Consider the following 18,043-nt stretch of genomic DNA (forward strand, 5'->3'; position numbering starts at 1 on the left):
GGTAATGGCGCTAGGCCTTGGAGCACCGAGGCAGACCGCTTCTCCCCCCTCCCAGCCGAACCCCCGCTGACCCTCCTATCTCTCCCCCCCCAAGTGAACCTTTCCGACCCTCCCAGCGAAAGCAGCAAACCTCCCTCCAGTAGCGTCGGCTTTCTCCTCCCTCTGCTGCATCACTGATGACGTCATCAGTGAAGCGGCAGAGGGAGGAGAAAGCCGCGAAGGAGGTTTGCTGCTCTCGCTGGGAGGGTCGGAAAGGTTCACGGGGGGGGGAGAGATAGGAGGGTCAGCGGGGGTTCGGCTGGGAGGGGGGAGAAGCGGTCTGCCTCGGTGCTCCATTACCTTCTTCGGGCAGCAGCAGCGTTTACAATTCGCTGCTGTTGCCGGCTTCAGGCCCTGTTCTCTGCCGGGTCCTGCCTACTTCCTGTTTTCATGAAGACAGGACCCGACATAGAGGAAGGCCTGAAGCGGGCAACAGCAGTGAATTGTGAATGCTGCTGCTACCCGATGAAGTTCAGGACATCAGGACATCGGGGAAGGAGCAGGGAGAAATCGGCTGCTGGCTTGGGGGTGAGGGTAGGGAAAGAATCGTGGAAGTGGAGAAATTGGCACGATGGCTTTGTGGGGGCTAGGGGGAGAGAGAAAGAAAGGAAAAAATAAAGAGGGGGGGCCAGGGGGAGAGAGAAAGAAAGGCAGAAAGAGGGGGACCAAGGGGAGAGAGAAAGAAAGAGGGGGAGGGGCAGGAGAAGAAAGAAGAAGAACCAGAAGAAGGACCAGAGACTCATGAAATCACCAGACAAAAAGGTAGGAAAAATGATTTTATTTTCAACTTAGTGATCAAAATGTGTCCGTTTTGAGAATTTATATCTGCTGTCTATATTTTGCACTATGGCCCCCTTTTACTAAAACGCAATAGCGGTTTTTAGCGCAGGGAGCCTATGAGCGTCGAGAGCAGCGTGGGGCATTCAGCGCAGCTCCCTGCGCTAAAAACCGCTATCGCAGTTTAGTAAAAAGGGAGGGGGAATATTTGTCTATTTTTGTATAGTTGTTACTGAGGTGACATTGCATAAAGTCATCTGCCTTGACCTCTTTGAAAAACCGCGGAATATAAAAGATAATTAACATTTTCTCTGCGTACAGCGTGCTTTGTGTTTTTAAAATTTTATTGTTGGTAGATCATTTTGACGGCCACAAAGGTAAGGGGGAGGGAGGGGAGCTGCTGAAAGACATCTAGTAATCCTTGCAGGCTTGACTGTGCAGGGAATTATTTTTGTAAAATCATGTTTTGTTATGTGACTGGCATTATCTAGACTTTAATTTCTATGAATGAATAAAATGAAAATGATATAAAATTACTTGCTTGCGGGGACCGCGTGTTCCGGCTCACACAAGGAAGGAGGGGGTGAAAGGGAAAAAGTTTCTCTTCCTTGGAAATAGATTCTGAAGTGACCTCATCAAAGAAGACCAGCACCAAATGTACAAGAAATCCCTTAAACAATGTCAAAAGAGCCCAAAATAGAAAACTGCTACTGCCTTGAGACTCCATTATTGAAGGAATCAACTTGAAATCACAGAAGAGACAGGAAAAGGTTAAATGCCTCATGGAATCCTCAGGTACAAAACACAAACCAAATTGTGAATGAAATCAGAGCAGACAGTAAGAATTATAAAATTGATGTCATTATCCATCTGGAAAAAAGGCGTACTAGAAATAATGCCTCAGCAATACAATTTTCAGAAGTTCTATTTGCTCATGGTAAGGGAGAAGAGAGACTGCTAGTGATGATGGGGGACTGATAGAAGATATGAAAGAAGGGTTGTAGAAAGGGACAGATGATAAAGGAGGGAGGGAAGGGTGGTGGTGGAAAGGAATAGAACAGACATTGAAAGAGGGTAGAGAGGAACAGACCCTGAAAGGAAATGTGGAAGGCAGAGTGGGGAGAAGACGCTGGAAGGGAAGAAGACAGATGCCAGACTATGGGGGAGCGGAGGGAAGAAGATGGGTGCTAGACGGGGACGGTGACGGGGCGGTGAATGAGATGGCAGGGGCGGTGAAAGGAATGGCGGTGATGGTGACGGGACGGTGAAGGGAACGGCGGTGACGGGGCGGTGCAGAGGATGGTGGGCCGGGGACGGTGCAGTGACGGGGACAGATTTTTTCCCCGTGTCATTCTCTACTGTTCAGTTTTAGGCTGGCCAGTTACTATGAATATTCAGTGCTGCTGATTTTATATAAGGAAGGGTAAAAGGGAAACCATTCTCTTTCTAACTACAGGAACACAATTTAAAGTATATTTAAATCTATAGTCTTGTTTGCTACCCTGGTTTTTATGATATTCCAATTATGAAATGTTGGAAGCCAGCCACATGACAAAATTATTGCTTCTGAAAAATGTAAATTTGTGTGACTTAAGTAAATGTTATCTTGTTTTATTTCTGTTATAGAAATGTTGCTTTTCCTTTGCCCTTCATAAGAAAATGTATTTGTAGTTCTATCTGCATTTTAACTGGACATCTATTTTTAGGATGTTCCAAGTGCTTATACTGGCCTAGCTGATCTCGCTTCTGTGGCAAGGCCTTATTTATCAGACACTTGGATTGATGGGGCTAATCATTTTTCTCAAGACTACTACAAATTGCACAGGTTGAAAAGTGCAACTTTAAAACATGACACAATAATGTATCTTCTCATTCTTTCACAAACTTATGCATATCTTCAAGGGGGGGAGTCAATGGAAAAAGGCACACTAAAGTGTCTATTGTTAGGATGGCAGAGCTGTTGGGCTGTGCTGGTGGGTGCATGTAAGTGCATGTGTCTATCTCCTCCATCACCTGTGCCTTTAGCTCCACCTACAAGATGAGGAAAAAAAAAAAAAAGACTTTGCCATGACCCAACTCTTTCCAGATGACACAGCAGCTCTCTCTTCTGCCTGTGAGGAGCTTATAACAGCAGGTCTTTGCTACTACAACAGCTATTCCTGTTTTCATAGGCTGGTGGGGTTGGGTCCCTGTCAGCACACACTGCAACAATTCAACAGAGCAGCTAGTCTTCTCTTTACTTCTGCCTTGTGCATCAAAACTGCCACAACCCTTCCTATCTTTATAGGAATACAAGGGTTTGCTTGTGCACTTGTTCTATTGGATCAAATGGAAATGCCTTAAAATGGCCATTCAATATACAAAGAAAAAAAAAAAATAAATAAATCAATATTTCAATAAATGCACCGCCTTTTTCTTATTAAACTTTATAAGGGATCTTATGCAAACAGGTTAGAGCTGCTTTCAGCATTCAATGCCCCTTTTAGATCATCATTCATGTCAAATGTCATCCTGGGCGTAGGGCAACCCTAAATCTGCACTTCTAGATAGTGGAATCATTTATCTTATTAATCAATTATATAACCATTTGGGAAAGTGTAATAGGAGGTTAGTTTGAGAGCTTGAGAGACTTACCGTAATATTTAGATATATGATATTGTTTCCTTTATCATATGACACAAACACTGATTTTACCCCGTCATACTGTACATCAATGGATCGAGGAAACAGGAAGAATAAGGCCAGTCCACACAAAAGCAAACAGACAGCTACCGAAATGCTTACATATAGCTTTCTGAAAAATCAAACAGATAAAGAAACTTAAGAGAGTGATTTTTTGTCATCAGTTCAATAAGATAAGCACATTCAAACTACTCTAGTATATCTAGTTCTCCTCACAAATTTGTTTCGGGAACATTGCCAGAAATTTTCACCATACCGTACTGCAGGACTCTGCCAAATTTTCTTCAAATTCAAGAGCCGGCATTAAATTTAAAAGCTATTGGCTGAGTGCTCTTACTTCTCCAATTTCTCATCCCCACCCCATCAGAACAAAGAATGGTAGAAAAAGGTTCTGCTCCGTTATTGTCTATGAGAAAAGAAAGCGTAGGAATCAGGCCTTTATTTTGCCATCGTTCCCTGATAACTGCACCGTGTAGTTTCATCTATCACTGTGGTCTGTCTCCACAGCCTACCCCCCCCCCACAACTCAGCGGACTCTTGTCAATTTCATCACCAATCTCCTTCTTAATGTCCCCCATCCCTACTGCTGATCCCCTCTCTCAACACTTATTTTGCCTCTACAAACCTCTACTCTGTCAGCCATGCCTCCAACTAGCCAAACAGCATCTCCCCTGCCCTATCACATACTTCCCCCCATAGACTTGCTGAGAGCAATACCATACCATTTGCGGATTGATGTCAGGTAGAGTTTTGGCTGACGATCTGCTACGCTGGTCATGAGATCATCCAATCTCTTTCCGAACAACATTTGTCCCTTGAAAGGAAGTCTGCTGAGGGAAGCCTTGGAGGAGGAATCTCCCACCCACTGCCTGATCCAGAGCATTCTGCAGGCTGAGATCAAATAAGCCGAAACTTTGCTCATGGCTCTGATGATGTCATAGAAAGCATTGACTATGCAATACAATCCAGTTAATAGGAGCTGGGGCAAAGGTATGCCCTCCACAAGTTCAAGCCCTCACAACCTGGTATGACAAGCACGTATCATAAAGGAAGCTGTTGCACCTGCTTTGATTCCCACAACCAGCACTTCAAATTGTCTTAAGAAGCATATTTACTCTGCAATCCTGCATATCCTCTAACACCACACCTCTCTCACCTAATAGGGATGTGCATTTGATTATCTGTGAGTGAACAGCTGCTGACACTCTTGTGCCATCAGATACAGCCATGGCTGTCATGATTGTCATGGCTACTTTAAGAGACCCTTCAAAAGCAACCCAATGCTCCGTGACTGATAACAGGATACCAAGGAAACAAAGAAGAATGGGCTCTCACTCCACTCATTATAGAGAAGGGAGAAGAAGGGACCTACCGGGAATCCAAGTTTAACTCCTGCAAAGAGTTAGTAATAAGCTCTAAAAAAGTTGAGGGTCTGAAAGTCAGTAGATCATGGAGTCATCTTCTTGATCGAGGGCTCCCACTGTATCTTGAGCACTCGAACCTGCCTGTGACCCTGCATCTGCCAACAGGGAGGGCTTGTTCTGTGATAGCAAAAACATACAAATAGACCACTCATCCTCTGAGTCACCCTCAGAAAGGTCTACCAGATCCTGGCCAGTCTCTAACATTGAGGCAGGCATGCCCTGAGAGCCCAAGCCCCCTTGCACGTCTCCTGGTGTACTGCCAGAATTTCCCAGGGGATCTTGTCCATCAGATATGATCTCCACATCAGATTAACAAATTCCGGAGAAAAAGCCGTATTAGGCAGTGTGGAGTCTCCTTTACATGACTTCAGTTTGCTTCTCTTGGGCTCTGCGGCATCCACACTCCTGCGTTTAAGATGACCGCCATTCTGAGGCTCTGGAAGGAATTTACTCCCAACCGATAGACCCCCTCGACCATTGTTCAGCCCTAGAGAACAAAAGGGAGGTTAAGCCAGCCACTGCTGCCTCCTTTTCACGTGCTGCATGACATATGGTGCAAGGACACTTTTCAGGCACCCATCCAGTGCAAACCTGGCATGAATTAAGTGTAAAGGAGCCCGGAGACTCCATCCCTGCAAGTTTTGAGGCAAAACAAGGTGATTTGAAAGTTCTGGAGAATTTTTTTTTAAATGGGAAATCCAAGATGGCTACCACAGCAGCATTCCAACGCCAAAAATCTAGCTCCAGAACGCCTTAACTAAAATAAAAGTCAGTGAAAAAGAGATTTTGGAGATGGGGAAACCTAAGGGAAGGGGCAGAAACATGATGAAAAAAAAAAGGTTTAAAGATCCTACCCCGATTTTCCTAATAGGCTGTAACAGCCTTACTCACTGTGATCTGTCTTGGATTTGTGCTGCAGCTTGCCTCAACTTCTAAAGTAGCTGGATCTGGGAGAAGAAATCACTGCCTCAAATGGACCGCTCCTCCAATGCTTAATCTTTGGGCTGACAGTTGGACCGGAGTCTGACTGAGCCTTAAACCCTCACGGACCAACACATGAAGACAAAACGCAGTTGTCGCCTCACTGAGCCCCCTATGGATGTCTGACAACCTGTTCTCAAGTCCCTGTGATCCAGTAGGCGAGCAATGCTACAATGGGAAGAGATCCAGGCTTCAGAAAAGTTTCTGCAGGCTGACCAACAGTTACTACAGAGGGATTGGCATATCAGCTGCAGACCTTAGTCTGCTTCTTCTCCACACAGGCAGAGCTGGACCCTTGACGAGGGGAGCTCTGAGCACTGAAAGCAGTAAAACAAAAAAAAACATGAAAAAGACCCAAAAAATAAAGAAATATACAGAGCAGATCAGAAAGACTCCTTCTAGCTTGTGTGCATAAGGAAAAACTGAAGGGGGTAGCAGAGTCTTCAAGTGAAGGAGGGATTCAAAAACTGGAGTAAATTCATTCTGCACGGCTCGTGAACATGGGAATATTATCCATCTGTACAGAATGACACACCTATTTCACTAGAAGGCCACATATAACATGTAGCATAACACTGTTTAATAGGATTCAATAATATGTCTTATTAGACAACCTTGCTATTACTTACGTTCTTCTTGGCCTGAGCCTCTGATCAGTATAAGGAATCAGTGCTACCAGCTGGTTTTCCTGACCTAGAAAATATAAAAATAAGATTTTTTAGAAAGAAATCTATGTAGATATTCACTTCATTAGAATACCAATGTTAAGACAATTAAAAAAAAAATTAAATAATAATAACAGTTTATATACCGCAGTACTGTGAAGTTCTATGCGGTTTACAATAATTAAAAAGTTACAGACTGAATAGTGCTAGTGGAGTTGAGATTTAGCTGCCAGTTATTGTGGGGAAAGATTTCTCAGTGTAGCTGCCTATGTACTTTAGGAACAAATATATGTTTAGGTTTCTCCTAAATTCCCCATAAGTATTCGGCTTCAGCGCACATGACTTTTCATCACGCGCTAACCCCCGTGCTAGCCAAAAATCTACCGCCTGCTCAAGAGGAGGCGGTAGCGGCTAGCGCGGCAGGCGGTTTAGCGCGCGCTATTACGCGCGTTAAACCACTAACGCGCCTTCATAAAAGGAGCCCTTAATGCGTATACTGCAATTTTTCACAGCATGAAATACAATGTTTGAAGAGACTTCGTGTGGTATCTAAAAAATGCCCTGTGAATCTAGGCCTTACTATCCTCATCAGTGTGATTTGGCTTAATAAGGTCAGGCCTAACCCTAGTTCCCTGCTTCCAGAAAGTCTTTAGGAGTGGCCTAGTGGTTAGGGCTGCAGTCTCAGAACCCCGAGACTGCAGGTTTAAACTAGAGAATGACAAGGTGAATGTTACTCACACCTTGCTATGGGCAGACGCTGGTAACCCGCGGAGGGGGGGGGGGGGGCTGGTTGCTGTGGGTACAGGGACAAGGCCATTCAATGCCCCATGGAGCGGTGAATGGCCTTGTCCCCGCAGTGAAGTATCTGCCACAGGTTGTGCCATCCTTGGCGTGATTGCGCGTCTAGCAGCACTTCAGTGTGCCCTCCAGCACCTCCCTAATATCAGTGAGCATCTTGACTATGCCCGGATAGGCAGGAAAAGAAGACAAGTGCAGTCTCTCCTTACTCATCAGAAAGCATTCCACGGCAACTGGCGGACTAACCTACAGCTTCAACTCCTGGAGGGACTCTTAAATTAACTCAACCAGATGTGCAGATTTAAAAAATCTCCACACCGTGGGATCCTCACCTAGATCTGGGAATCCATTCAGATCCTGATCCTGGAAATCCAAAAAGGCTGCAACATCCCCCACAGCAGTACTGCCAGGCAGTGAAATTAATGGCATGGTCAGGGTATCATGGTTTGCCGCAGCAACTGCCGGCGCACTAGCTTGAACCACCACAGGGGAGATGGGTACAATCCCCGTGTCCTGGGAAGGGGGGACCCGTCAGCCAGCATGGACACCTGTGGAGGGGCGGCTGGTATCAGTTTCTTTACCAAATAAGCCTGATACATCACACTAATATATTCAGGAAAAAAAAAACCACCATCTGGGGCAGGAGCCGCCTTCTGTGGACCTTTCTTCTACCCTTTGGAGGACTTGTGAACTTTGGCTACTGAACTGCAAATGCGTTTCACTGGAAGAACAACTGCGCTGTCCTCAGGGCCTGCTTTCAATATGTCAGGGTGCCCCAGCCAGAAACAGCAGGACTCCCTTCAGAGGTCGAGGGTACTTGGACAGATGACATTTCACCCCCTCCTGTGCCACAGCGCATGTGGAACATGGACACTCACTGGAGAGCCATCCGCCACAAATGGGGCATGAATCCATGTCATCCTGCCCTGGGGAGTCCATCTGAGTGATTTTCTTGCAAAAAAATCAAAGATTGCAGAGGCTAAAAATAGCTTTAAAGTAAACTCGGGAAAATCAAAGATGGCTACCATGGGTGATATTTTTAGAATAAAACAGCCCGGGAAAGAACAGAAATCCCTAAAACATGACGATTTTAGGGGTGGGGTGAGGACCAGGCACACTCCCAATCCTCCGAATCACCATATATTCACTGTGTCCCCCCCAGAATCAGCCACATACTCACTGTGGCATGTGCTGCTGTATATTGCTGAAATGGAAGCTGACACAGCTCATAGGGAGATCCTCTGTCTCCACAAGCATGCAAACTGGACTGGTGGTCTTCTGACTAGAGAGTTGCGCGGGGACAGAAATCCCACCCGTCCCCACCCGTCCCCGTGAGGACTCCCAGCCGTCCCCACCCGTCCCCGTGAGGAATCCCTCCGTCCCCACCCGTCCCCGCAAGGAATCCCCTCCGTCCCCGCGAGGAATCCCCTACGTCCCTGCCCGTCCCTATAAACTACAGAAATAGTTATTTCATTTAATTATGCTACTGAATTAAAGGCTCTGGTAGAAACCCATTTAAAAATAAGCAAAAAGACTTTATTAATTTGGAAATATTAATTGGGAAGAATACATACTTTGTAAACGGGTTTCTACCAGAGCCTCTAATGTTTATAAATTTTTATCAACGCAACTAATATAGTACTTTATCCTTAAGCAAAAAAATTAAAAAAAAAAAATAATTTTTTTCCTACCTTTATTGCCTGGTTTCTGCTTTCTTCATGTTCTCATTCAATTCCTGTCTTCCATTTGCTCTGTTACTGTGCCTCTCCCTTTCTCCCCCCTCCCAAATTGGTCTGGCACCCATCTTTTTCCCTCCTCTCCCCCCATAGTCTGGCACCTCTGCCTTCTTCCCTGCCAGCGTCTTCTTCCCATTCCCTCTTCCCCATTTCCTTTCAGTGTCCTTCTCCCCCACCATCTTCCCCATGTCCTGTCAGGCAGCATCCTTCTCCCCCCTCTGCCTTCCCCATGTCCTTTCAGCGTCCTTCTCCCCCCTCTGTCTTCCCCATGTCCTTTCAGCGGCCTTCTCCCCCCTCTGTCTTCCCCATGTCCTTTCAGCGGCCTTCTCCACCCCTGTTTTCCCCATGTCCTTTCAGTGGCATTCTCCACCCCTTTGTCTTCCCCAGTGCTTTCAGGGTCCTTCCCCCCCTCCTCCCGTTTACCCCATGTCATTTCAGCGTTCTTTTCCACCCCTTTGTCTTCCCCAGTGCTTTCAGCGGCCTTCTCCCCCCTTAAGCGTCTTTTCTTCTCCACTCCACCTTTCCTCCCTCCCTGCCTCCACCTTTGTGGCGCTTTTGCACCGGACCGACAACAGAACAGGCCCGGTCGGACAAATCTCCCTGTCCTGTAGCCGCAAATCTAAATTACCTTCTTACAGCAGCTGGAGTAGTGAAGCTGCTGTAAGAGGTAATTTAGATTCGCGGCTACAGGGCAGGGAGATTTGTCGGCCGGGCCTGTTGTCGGTCGATCGGGGGACCTGACCGGCTGTGCACATTCTCCGGGGCGGACCGCCCCCCTCCCCCCTCTTTCATACGCCATTGCCTTCTCCCTACCTGCCCTACCGCACACAGCCGACCGGAAGTCTTCCTGATGTCAGCGCTGACGTCGGAGGAAGGGAGGGCTTTGTTTAAGCCCTCCCTCCGACGTCAGCGCTGACATCGGGAAGATTTCCGTTCGGCTGTGTGCTGCGACAGGGCAGGTAAGGAGAAGGAGACTACCCTCGCGGCTCGAGTGCACTGCGATCCAACCCCGCAGGAACCCCGCGACCCTCGGAGGCGTCCCCACGGGATCCCCACGACCCTAGGGGGCGTCCCCACGGGATCCCCGCGACCCTAGGGGGCGTCCCCACGGGATCCCCGCGACCCTAGGGGGCGTCCCCACGGGATCTCCGTGACCCAAAGGGGGAACCCGCGGGATTCCCGTCATCCCCGTTCCCGTGCAGCTCTCTACTTCTGACTGCCTCCCCAGCCTGACACCCAAGACCAGGGACCTCTGCTACCCTTGGACACACTGCGTACATAACCTGGTGGAGGAATGCTGTCGGCTCCGATCCCAGGAACACCTCCACGGAGTCACACAGCCTGTGTTCAGACCCACTAATTGGCGAATCTGGGATGAGCAAGCTCCCAATGGAACGGTCCCTGAGCCCCAAACTGAAGTGCAGGCTCTCCAGAGGGTGCACCGACAGGCAGCCAACCCTCTTGAAACAGGTTTTACACAAAGCCTGCGATCTCTTGAAGCCAGAGCTGTCCCCGCAGGGAACCTCTGAAGCGCAAGGGCAGAATTCGCAAAAAGGTAAAATTATGTCCTACCTGTTCATTTTCTTTCTTTTAGACACAGCAGATGAATCCAGAGGCAAGTGGGATAGCACACATCTACCAGCAGGTGGAGATAGAGAACTGACTTGCAGGTATGTATCTCGAATGGAATCGCTCCTGGCCAGCATCGCTCTTGCCAAAGCATCAGGAACAATTCAGCCCCATATCAACAAACTTCTTTCCCATAAGCAAAAAGAACATCCTGATCCACCAAGGAAACCAACCTGCGAGAGAACCCCCCCCCCTCAGAGAACACACCAGGGTGGGGGTCTGAATTCATCTGCTGCCTTAATTAATGAAAGTCTTCAGCAAAGCATCATGCCCAAAGCATGGAAGGAAACAATTATTTGTCCCATTATTAAAGATCGTAAAACCAATCCTGAGGATAAATCAAATTACAGACCAATTGCAAATATCCCCTTCCTAGCAAAGCTGACTGAGAAGGTGGTATTTAAACAAATATCAGAATTCATAGAAAAAAACAATATTTTACATCCATATCAAACAGGCTTCAGGGAGCATCACTCTATGGAACATTCATTAATTGGCATGTCTACCTCCATACTTTACTACCTGGATCATCATAAATCTGTTCTCTTAATTTCTATTGATCTCTCATCTGCTTTCGACACAATTGACCATAACCTCCTTTTAGATAGACTGCAGACTATTGGCATTACAGATCAGGTCCTCTCTTGGTTTAGATTCTATTTCTCTAATCGATCCTCGATTGTGTCTTTCAAAAATACTACCTCAGAAAGTTTCTCAGCAACACATGGTATTCCCCAAGGGTCCATTCTCTCACCACTTTTGTTTAATATTTTTCTTGCACCCTTGATGACTCTCTGCTAATCCATCGGTTTTAACGTATTCATTTACACAGATGATATTCAGCTTTTATACCCGTTAGACTCCAATAACCCTCTTGAAACAACAGCAATCAACAAGATATTCGAACAGATTCATAGTAACATAGTAGATGACGGCAGATAAAGACCCGAATGGACCATCCAGTATGCCCAACCTGATTCAACTTAAATTTTTTTTCTTCTTAGCTACTTCTGGGCAAGAATCCAAAGCTCTACCTGGTACTGTGCTTGGGTTCCAACTGCCAAAATCTCTGTCAAAACCTACTCCAGTCCATCTACACCCTCCCAGCCATTGAAGCCCTCTCCAGCCCATCCTCCCCCAAATGGCCATATACAGACACAGACCGTGCAAGTCTGCCCAGTACTGGCCTTAGTTCAATATTTAATATTATTTTCTGATTCTAGATCCTCTGTGTTCCACCCACGCTTCTTTGAACTCAGTCACCGTTTTCCTCTCCACCACCTCTCTCGGGAGCGCATTCCAGGCATCCATCATCCTCTCCGTAAAGTAGAATTTCCTAACATTGCTCTTGAATCTACCACCCCTCAACCTCAAATTATGTCCTCTGGTTTTACCATTTTCCTTTCTCTGGAAAAGATTTTGTTTTACGTTAATACTCTTCAAATTAATACCAATGGCTTGATGCTAACAGATTAGCTCTCAATGTTAATAAATCAAATGTTATGCTCTTTCCCTGGATAGATGGTCCAATTTCCCAATCACTATCAAGGGTACCACTCAACAGTCAATCAGTAGCATTAAGATCCTAGGGGTTATTTTTGATCATAAACTAACTTATCACAACCACATTTGTAGTATTGTCAAATCAACTTTCTTCAGACTACGTCAAATTCTTTCAGTTTCAAAATTTTTATGTCCCAAGTCACTTAACACATTAATTCATTCACAGATAATCTCAAAAATCGATTATTGTAATGCTCTATTTAAGGGAATAGCCCAAAAAGAAACCAGATGTTTACAGATTATCCAAAATGCTTCAATTAAACTCATAATGAAAGCTAAGAAATTCGACCATGTGACACCCCTCCTTAAGAAAGCGCATTGGCTTCCAGTTGCTCATCGCATAACATATAAATTAAGTATGCTAACTCTCAAATCTCTTCTTCATAAAACTCCTGCCTTCATTCATAGATTATTGATTCCCCACACTCCAACAAGATTACTTAGGTCAAACAACCAACATTTATTAATTGTTCCCTCTCTCAAAAACATTAACACACGGCGGCAATTCATCTTTTCTGTCACAGCCCCCCAAACATGGAATTCCCTATTTATTTAAGGGAAGAACGCAACCTAGACAGATTAAAGAGCAAGTTAAAATGCTTTCTTTTTAAAGATGCATTTGACTGCTAGAAAGCTAGATTAGGAGCCTCAATTGAATCCTATTTCCCAACTAATTTGAAGCCCACCGCTCTCACTCTTCCTATTGTTTTTTCCCCTACTTGTCTTATTTACTATCAACAACTTGTATTTCTTTCCCCATTTCTTCCTTTTGTTTAATATGTTTTGTCAGATTAGTCTTATTCGTTTGTTTTGTTTCCCCCAGACATTTGTAATTTTACTGTTTCGTACATCGCTTTGAATTTTGAATAAGCGATTAATCAAATTTTTAATAAACTTGAAACTCTAAAGGAAAGAAAATTAACAGGTAGAACATAATTTTTCCTTTCTTAGCGCCGGTTACAGATGAATCCAGAGACAAGTGGGATGTAGCAAAGCAAATCTGAAACAGGGTGGGACAAACCATCCACCTCCGACAGATGTAAACATCTAAGGCCTTAGAGGCCGCACAGCCCTTCCTACTACCAGGAAGAGTATAAAGAGGTGAACCAACCTCCAAAATCATAAAGAACATGCGGATAGTGCCAGAGCACTTTAAGTCCTCTCATCCAAAAACTCTGATAAAAAAAAAGAAAAACCATGCGGCCTAAGGAGGAAGTAAGACCTGCTTCCCCTGTATTCCACCAGATAACTAGAAGACGGGGGATTTTAACATAATCTACGCTGCGAGAGAAGAATCCAATGCGTAACTCGCAAAAATAACAATGAGGATCTAATATCCTATACCAAATGGCCCACAGCCCCAGAGGAGACCAGTCGTCCCCCTATCCAATCAATGGAAGGATCTCCTGACCTGTCACTTAGCAGACCGTGATGTCTGAGGACCATCTGACTTGGCAGAAGGCGGCTTGGGAGGACGCCCAGATCACCTCTGAGCAAACCTTGACCTGGCACTGTAGGATGTGTCATACAATGTCCTGTATGTTGATCTCCCTGGGCTATACCTCCTGGTATCCCTAAAACACGGCCTAAAGAGTGGCGACCAAGACAAACTCCTGGGTCTATCCTCCAGTAACCTCTGAGATTTAGATTCTCCAAATTCTTTAACTAACCTCTCCAGGTCTTCTCCAAACAACAATTGACCCTTAAACGGCAAATGAACTAATGTAACTTAGAGGCCGTGCCCACTGCCCAATGCCGCAGCCATAAATGCCTCCTAGACACCACAGCCAGGGAAATCTGCTTAGCTGAGGCCCTAATCATATCATATAAGGATCTGCTAGATATGCCAGCCCTGCCTCCACATCCAGAAAGTCCGGGGGTAGAGCCATCCTGGACTCTACCATACCATCTGTATCCGTTGGACCCACTGAAGACAGTCCCGTACCGCATAGGAACTGAATATGGCCGTCTGCAGAGCCAGGGTTGCCATATTGAATGAAGCCTTCAAGGTGGACTCAAGCTTCCTGTCCTGTGAATCCTTAAGTCCCACTCCCCCTCCACTGGAAGAATGGTTCTTCTAGAAATGGCTGCCACCAACGCATCCACCTTTGGAAGCTGAAACTTATCCAGCTCCTCCTGAGTCACATGATACAACTGCCTCATAGCTTTAGCTACCTTGAGACCTGACTCCAGAGCAGTCCATTGCTCCAATATTAATTCCTGCATGCTCCGGGAAGGCTCTAGGAGGACTCCTCATTTCAGCTCTTAGGGGATTGGATACCCTAGTCACCCCTGAGTCAGGTGGAGAAATATGCAGACACTAGTGCTTTGGAGATAAATGCAGCTAGCTCCTCTTTATGAAAAAGTCTAAATACAGAGGGATCATCCACCTCTGTTCTCACCTCCACCTCCATATCTTATTCAATATCAGCCTCCCCGGGGTCAAACAGGGGAAACGAGAGATCAGAGTTAGCAGACCGAAAAATCTCTGCATCCTGCAGTACCTTGTGCCGTTTGGCACCTTGCTGGCCCTCCCCACCCCTAACTGAGGTTGGCGCAAAGATACCAGGGCCAATCCACCACATGAGCCCTCCCCTCCCCCCTCTGGGTTTGTCTGTCGCAGCAAAAAAGCATTGTGTAGCAACCAGACAAACTCTGAAGAGAAGAGCTGCGTGTCTGCCTGTGAATCTTCCCCATCCGCCTCTCCCTGTGATGTCCACGAACTCACTGCCCCCGCCAAAGAAGACAGGCAGAGCTCACTTACTCCCATGGCCCACTCTCATGAGGGCGCCGTCTTCCCTTCGCCCAGCGCTTCTTTTACCCATAGCGCCAGCGCGTATTCCTGGGTCAAACTAACTGCCGCCGCATCTCCTAAGCTTGCGGTGGAAGCCACTCCTGACGGCGTGTGGCGCTTACCTTACTTAACCACTTCTGCCACCATTCCCAGCACAACTGCTGTTCACATTTATCCTGATTTCGAAAGGCAAACACCACTGGAAAAACCAGACTCGGACTCTTTTTTACTTATGGGAAAGAAGCCCTCAAACCAACGAAGCTCCTCAGGTATTCAGGTTCTACAGGGTGGGGAAGGGACCTGGGAGGGCCCAGGTGTTGGCCCCAAAGTTGGCAGTGTTCAGCCAACACCCCGCAGCTCAACTGAGGCCTAAGCCACAGGAAGATTTCTCAACTGAGGCCTAAGCCACAGGAGGATTTCACTTTTCTGATCCAGGAAACTGAAGCCAGGAGCCTAGAGAAATAGCAGTCATCCAACCTGCTGGAGATAGAGCATACTGGCTGGCCAGAAGGGATTCTATCCAAGCTATACAACTGCAAGTCAGTTCTCTATCTCCACCTGCTGGTAGATGTGTGCTATCCCACTTGTTTCTGGATTCATCTGTTGCCGGCACTAAGGAAGACTGAATTAAAGAAAAATAAACAAGAGCAGAAAAGACAAGCTCCTATAGTCTGGCTTGTAGGAAAGAAACTGGATTCCAGGGGGGCAGTCCTGAGGTAAGAGGGGAGGGGCTCAAGACACTGTATAATGAGGTTCCCTACAACCTGTCTGGTGACCATAGGAAAATAACCCAGTATGGGAATAGAGTGGGATTAGGAACACTGGTATTACTAAATTTTCATGCAAATACACTGTCTCATACATGTGTGAAAAAAAACTACAACTGGGTATGAATGTAAATCAGATTTTGAAAGACATAACAAGGAAAAATAATCACACTTGAACAATCTCCTTTAAGCTCTCAAACAATAAAATCATTGTGTTGTAATTTTCAATGTTATGGAAATATTTTGTCAACCTTAGGCAGATGGTGTGGCAGGGGAGGGTTTTGGGGAATGACTACAACTGAAAGATTCTTTATGCAAAATTGTTGTTCAGCAAAAATACACATTAGATTAATGGGGACATACCACGAGGAATTCTTCCAGTTCCCTGACAAGTGGGACAAGTGACACTGTCTCTTCCAGTAAACTCGACATAAGGAAACTGAGACACATCTCCGTGTCGTGAATCGTCATGCGATTCGGAGTGAACTAGTTTACTCCTGTCACTGGGATCCGATGGTGTACAGCCATCACAGTTTTTATCCTTTGATGTACGAAGTGGAAGGTGAGAAAAGGATTTCCCCATGTTTGCTGCATTATAACATGAAAAATAAAATGTTTTAGTGAATGCAATTGTCCACTTCACAGTTCTTGTTCTTAAGAGACCAGTGCAATAAAAGAAAGAAAGCAAGAGAGAACATTCATAACATACAATCAAAATAAACTCCAATACAATGTAATTTACTGTATTATAGACATCTATAGAATATGCCATGCAATAGATGTCTATATATGATCTACTGCATATGTAGAATGCTGGGCTTGATTCACCCTGTGTCTGGCACAATGTCATTCAACAGTAGTAGCCAGTGTGAAACGCTGGGAAATGCCCAGCAGATGCCAAAGAAAATTCCTAAGACTTCGCAAAGTATAAGCAAAAACTTATCAAGCTGCGGTAGAGGTTTAAAGCGTAGTTTTTTAGCCGGCTGCGGGGGTTAGCGCGTGATGAAATGTCCGACGCGCTAACCCCGCTAATGCGGCTTGATAAAAGGACCCTTAAATGTAATTGAAAAATAAGCAGAAAAGACAGGCTCCTACCATCTTGCTTGTAGAGAACAAACTTGAGGACAGCCCAGAGAAATGGGAGGTGGAGCAAAAGAATGCTAATGAGGTTCTCTACAAGAATTGTCACCAGAAGGGGTTGACTACCCAAAGGTTCAGGAATAAACTGTCTGGCATACTAGAAAAAAACCCAACAACCAGTATGTTCCATCTAGTCTACCCAGTTAGGTGGCTAGTTTTGTACCTGCAGTTCTGTGCAGATTACATCTATGACTTTTTTTGAAGTCATAGGTTTTGCTTTGATTCTGTTGTCTTGCTCTTTAGAGATCCCATGCCTTTTTGAATTGTATTACTAATTTTGTTCTCATTACATTACATTAGGGATTTCTATTCCGCCTATATCTTGCAGTTCAAGGCGGATTACAAAAGAGCTGACTGGACATTTCCAGTGAAAATACAACACTTTTTGTTTTTTTGGGGGTTACAACAGAGGAGAGATAGATGGATAGATTCTAAAGGAACTTACAAATTGGATGGTAAATTGACAGTACGTTACCGTGTGATATAACAAATAGATTACAGTTAGAGTACAAATAAGATTATATTACATTTCAGGGATCTGTATACTTGGTAGGTGTTTTGGGGAGGAAGAGGTTTTCTAAGTGGGGGTTTTAGGGGAGAATTTATCTGGGAGGAGGGGGATGGGGGGTAAGATAATTGGATGAATTTTTTGAAAAGCAGGGTTTTGATTTCTTTTCGGAATGTTTTGAGGTCGCCCGTTGCCGTCAGCAGTTTGGAGATGGAATGGTTGAGTTTTGCTGCTTGCGTCGCCAGAAGGTTGTCAAACTTCTTGCGCTGAGTGCTCTTGAGTGAAGGGAAGGCAAAAGGGTTCGGGGTTCTCCTTTGTCTTGAGGTGAGGATCTGGTTTAAGCGGTTATTTAGGTAGGAGGGGGAAGAGCCGTTTAATGCTTTGAATAATAGGCAGTAGAATTTGAATTGAATTTCTGCTTGCATGGGTAGCCATTCCAGATATCTATTACCGTTTCTGGGTAAAACTATTTCCTGATGTTTTTCTTTATATTCAAACATCCAGTATGATGTGCAATTGTTTTAAAATATTCTATTATAT

The 18,043-nt window shown here is 45.4% G+C and overlaps 1 protein-coding gene across 2 annotated transcripts in view; it reads right to left on the bottom strand.

Annotated features, from left to right (window-relative positions):
- The window catches only part of TMEM106B (transmembrane protein 106B), a 49,116-nt gene that overhangs the window by 19,741 nt on the left and 11,332 nt on the right, over positions 1-18,043 (bottom strand). For both annotated transcript variants that reach the window (XM_033931005.1, XM_033931004.1), the window contains exons 2-4: positions 16,219-16,443; positions 6,533-6,596; positions 3,451-3,610 (exon numbers count right to left, since the gene is read on the bottom strand). In XM_033931005.1, coding sequence (XP_033786896.1) covers positions 3,451-3,610; positions 6,533-6,596; positions 16,219-16,438 — 444 coding nt within the window. In that variant the 5' untranslated portion in view covers positions 16,439-16,443. The remainder of the gene's footprint in view (positions 1-3,450; positions 3,611-6,532; positions 6,597-16,218; positions 16,444-18,043) is intronic.

Source organism: Geotrypetes seraphini, chromosome 2 (assembly GCF_902459505.1).
Source record: "Geotrypetes seraphini chromosome 2, aGeoSer1.1, whole genome shotgun sequence".
Classification (NCBI taxonomy): domain Eukaryota; kingdom Metazoa; phylum Chordata; class Amphibia; order Gymnophiona; family Dermophiidae; genus Geotrypetes; species Geotrypetes seraphini.